Source organism: Marmota flaviventris, chromosome 3 (assembly GCF_047511675.1).
Source record: "Marmota flaviventris isolate mMarFla1 chromosome 3, mMarFla1.hap1, whole genome shotgun sequence".
Taxonomy (NCBI): Eukaryota; Metazoa; Chordata; class Mammalia; order Rodentia; family Sciuridae; genus Marmota; species Marmota flaviventris.
In genome coordinates this window covers 173,699,946-173,703,978 of record NC_092500.1, presented here as the reverse complement: position 1 = coordinate 173,703,978, position 4,033 = coordinate 173,699,946, and the positions used below count along the sequence as shown (strand labels likewise).

At 48.5% G+C, this 4,033-nt stretch overlaps 1 protein-coding gene across 1 annotated transcript; it reads right to left on the bottom strand.

Moving 5' to 3' along the window:
• Positions 1–977: 977 nt before the first annotated feature.
• LOC114079317 (sperm-associated antigen 11B-like) lies at positions 978–3,122 on the bottom strand. The gene is made up of 3 exons (XM_027920552.2): positions 3,062–3,122; positions 2,399–2,548; positions 978–1,111 (listed from the first exon to the last, which is right to left on the bottom strand). The coding sequence occupies exons 1-3, from the start codon at positions 3,120–3,122 to the stop codon at positions 978–980; spliced, it is 345 nt and encodes a 114-aa protein (XP_027776353.2).
• Positions 3,123–4,033: the final 911 nt, after the last annotated feature.

Below are 4,033 nucleotides of genomic sequence, written 5' to 3'. Positions count from 1 at the left end.
TCTTTGTCACCAGACCTGTAAACACCTCCTCTCTAGAATGCCCCCTGATGGTGTTTTCCTATAATCTACTATTTCTGCTTCAGCACATTGGGTCTCCCTGAACTCCAGATAAGACCATCTCTTACCTGGTATTTCTGCCTCTAATCTTATGCATTTCTAGCCCATTCCAAAATATGTTGTTAGAATGAATATTCAAAACCGAAAATTCAGCCATGTTGCTCTCCTCCAGCACCTGACAGCCTTCTCTTATGCAGGGACCTTCAGTGTCCTATCAGCTTGCCTTGAAGGTGTCACAGCATCTCCTACACAAGCCTCAGCTGCTGCTATGAATCAACCTCTCTCTTTGCAACTCTGTTGGGCTTCTTCCCATTTACTCCACACTCCCACATCTCAGAGCTTTCTATAAACTGTACCCTCTGCTTGGAGATCTCTGCTTTCCTCTGCCAAATTAATGAATTCCCAATCATATGCAAGTCCTTCTCAAATCCCAGGAACCCTTTCTTGATTCTCTTATATTTGTCTGCTGCATGTATTTCTTGGCCTCCATCCACATGATAACATATGCAGCATTTTATTGTTTTTATGTATTTAGGAATTTGTTTCCCCACATCTTCTTCAGGTTCCTAATTTACAACATTTCTCAGTGCCTAAAGCAAAGTAAGTACTCAGCAAATTCTTATTAAATAAAAGAACACATTGCTTGAAGCTTTTCCATGAAACTTTATTACCTCCACACCCACCAGCACACAAATTGTGATTTTGAACATGTTGCTCATCTCAGGCTGTCACCTTCTGTAAGGTTGTCTTTTGGCATCAATTTTGCTACAAGAAAATGTTTAGCTGGTTTGTTGTTCATGGCAATGCCTCAGATCCTGTCTGCTGAGACACTTCTCCAAGAAAAACCTGCATCTGTATTGACTTCATGGCCCAGAGGGCAGACAGGTGGACAGAGCATCCCTATTTCTGCTTTGGTGACATCAGTTCCTGGGTAAACAGCAGGCATCTTTCTTTTTAGAGCAGTAGCCGACTTGTGTTTCCAGATAATTACAATATTCTTGACAGAGACCTTCAGCTTTCTTGCAGTTGACAACTTTCAGAGCTGGTTCAGGTTCTGCATAAGAAACATCAAAGTTAGCCTCTTAAGGTTGTCTCAGGAATTGAACAGTGGCCATGTTAGCTCTTAAGGACAGAGTGGGAGATGGCAGTGGGTATAAAACGTCTTCCTGTCATCACACTTTCACGTTCTGAACTGTAGACACTCCAGACCTGTTGCTCCAGACCTTCTGGGTCTCCTCAGCTCTCTCGTTAGTCAAGTAGGAGGAACGGTCGTGTTACGTGAAGCCCTGCTAGCTAAATGCCTGGAATTGCACTTGAGTGTGTTTGTGCTAGTCTCCTTTCCCTTCCCTTGGGAGGAGAGTCAGTCCAGTAAGTCCTTTGAAATTGGAGGCCACTTCCAGAGAGACTGAGGTGAGGATAAAGCAGAAATTAAAGCTGGTGGGACCTTAATGCTGAATTTACCAGAACTCTGACAGCACCCTCATCTAGTATTTCCTGTTTCAGGGTCAGCAATGAATCTGGGAATAAGAGTAGCCTAGAAACTAGTGTTTCCTCCAGACTTGTGGATATGCAAGTGGTCCTGGGCAGGGAGGCCCTGGAGACTGACCAGGGCTGTCCTGAGAGTCCAAAAGGGTGGCCTGGGCTGTGGTTCCATGCCACTTCCTGTTTCCTCCTCACTCAAGGAGATGGCATACAGTGTGTGCTGTGTCCCCATCCCCAGGAATCAGTCCCTGAACTCACTTCACCCCTGGCACTTAGAGGTGTCCAGTAAATTCCTGTGCAGTGAATGACCTCTGAAGTCTCCTGGAAGGAGGAGAGTGACCAATCAATAGTGTCTCCTCTGGCTGCTGTATTGCATGAACTCAGACACTACAGAAGAGCCTCAGAGAATTCACCTCCTGGTCCCACAGTATGTCCATATTTCATGAGGCCCTCAGTGATCGCCCCAGAAGTGGGTGTAAGACCTCCACAGCCCACAGTGCAGGGTAGTGCCTGCCTATAATCCCTGCAACTTCAGAGGCCAAGGCAGGAGGGTTGCAAGTTTGAAGCCAGGCATGGCACTTAGCCAGACTCTGTCTCAAAAAAATAAAAAAGGAGGGTTGTGGATGCAGCTCAGTGGCAGAGTGCTCTTGGATTCAATCCCCAGTGCCTCAAATATGTGAATCCACCCCCCTCCCCACACACACACACCCCGCATGTCCTTCCTGATAGGTAGGACGACAGAACCACACACACAACAACTACTGTCCACCCAAACCCATCCACACAGTCACCTTCCCATCTCATTCATTCAGCATTTCCTAAGTGGTGAACTTGTCACACACGTTGGCACCTGACTCACCAAGAAAAGGGGGAGTTCGCGGTTGGAAGTGACGCCTTACTTGGTGATGCACCATGGGAGACCCGTTTGCTCCCTGCCCAGGAGCTCCTTCCTGGGGGCCGCTGGGGACCTCAGTGCCTGAGGAGTTCACAGAGAGGGCTCTGTGCGAGCCTGTGAAAATGCAGATGCAGAGGGGTTCAGTGCTCTCCATTCAGCAACCCACGAGGACAGGGCCCCTCTAAGGGTCAGGGACAATGGGCAATGGGATGGGGTAAGGTGGAAGAGTGCCTGGTGCTACCTGAGCGTGTGCACACTTGTGTACATGTGCATGAGTGTGTGTTGAGGGGAAGAAGAGAAGAATGGTGGTTAAAAGCTATTTGTGCAGAGACGTCTCCAATGCAGTTGTCAGGATTCCTTTAGACTTAATGTCTTCCTCCATAAGGGGCGGAGGAATGTTCCAGAAATAAGAAAACAAAGTGAAAGGAAGGACCTTCTTGCTTGGGAAATCAGTGCCATCAGCACATTCAAAGTGTCTGAGAACCCATCTCAGAGACTTCTGCCCGAAAGTTCCATCAGGAAAATGTGCTCCTGGGACTTAGGGTCTCACTGGCCAGCCTGGACTTCCAGATCTCAGCAAAGACTTTTGCAGGAGACCCTGGCTCCCAGGACATCTTTCTCTTTTACCTGGGAACAGCAGGGCCACAAGGAGAAGGCTGATGAAGGGAGGGTGGAGTCGCTGAGCCATGTCTGCCATGGGGACTGCGAGCTGAGGGCCCCAGAGTGGGCAGGCGGGTGGGTACCTTTATAGAGCTGGCCGGGTGAGTGGGCTGGGAGCATGGAGAGCTGTGTTCCCGAGTCCTCAGTCACAAAGGGCACAGAGGACACATCATATTCCCACTGTTCGCAGAACAAACACTGAGTCCTATGTTCTTCCCTCACCTTGGGTGGGTTTGGTGAATTAGAACAGAAGGACAGAGGTGGGAGGAGATGAAAGGCATGGAAAGGCGGAATAAACATGCTGTTATTCTAACACCGTCTCCCACTAGCTCTGCAGCCCCTGAAGTTCTTTAAAACAATGATACAACAAGGCCGCCATGTTGCTTCTGTGCGTCTGTGGCACCTGCTTACCTTAGTGTGGAGAATCCTGGGTGAGGACATGAACCATGTCAGGTGTGACCTGGCTGGGGGAGCTGTCACTTAGACTTGGGTTCTAGAGCTGTTCCAAAATAGTAGAAATTCTGCTCCCTGGTCTTCCTCCTCCCCGGGCTCTCTGTTTTCTTGTCCTCTCCCCTTCCCTTGTCCTCTCCTCCCTCCTTTTGTTTTAGTTTAACTGAGTCTTCCTCATGTTCCGTCCCCTTTTATTCCTGCCTTTCTTTGGGCATCTCCTGGTGATGCTTTTGGGTCCAATTCGATTCTACTAAGAAACGGTTTTACAATTGAGCCTGAGTTTCTCTTGCCACCATGATGGAATGGATTCCAAGGAAAGAAAGAGATGCTCAGGGCTGAAGGGAGAGGGACCAAGTTCATTTGGAAAAGAGTAGGATCTCACAGAAGTAGAGAGTGGAAGAAGCGGATGGAGAATAGGAGGGGAGGGAGCCAGGGAACAGAGAGGTTGCATAATGGTTGCTAACACACAGCTGGGGCAGAGAAACTAGT

Coding starts and splice junctions, on each gene's coding strand:
- LOC114079317 (XM_027920552.2), bottom strand. CDS start 3,122: ATGGCTCAGCGACTCCACCCTCCCTTCATCAGCCTTCTCCTTGTGGCC. Junction 2,549..3,061: donor TGTGGCCCTGCTGTTCCCAG/GTAAAAGAGAAA, acceptor GCATTTTCACAG/GCTCGCACAGAGCCCTCTCT. Junction 1,112..2,398: donor GCGAACTCCCCCTTTTCTTG/GTGAGTCAGGTG, acceptor TTTCTTATGCAG/AACCTGAACCAGCTCTGAAA.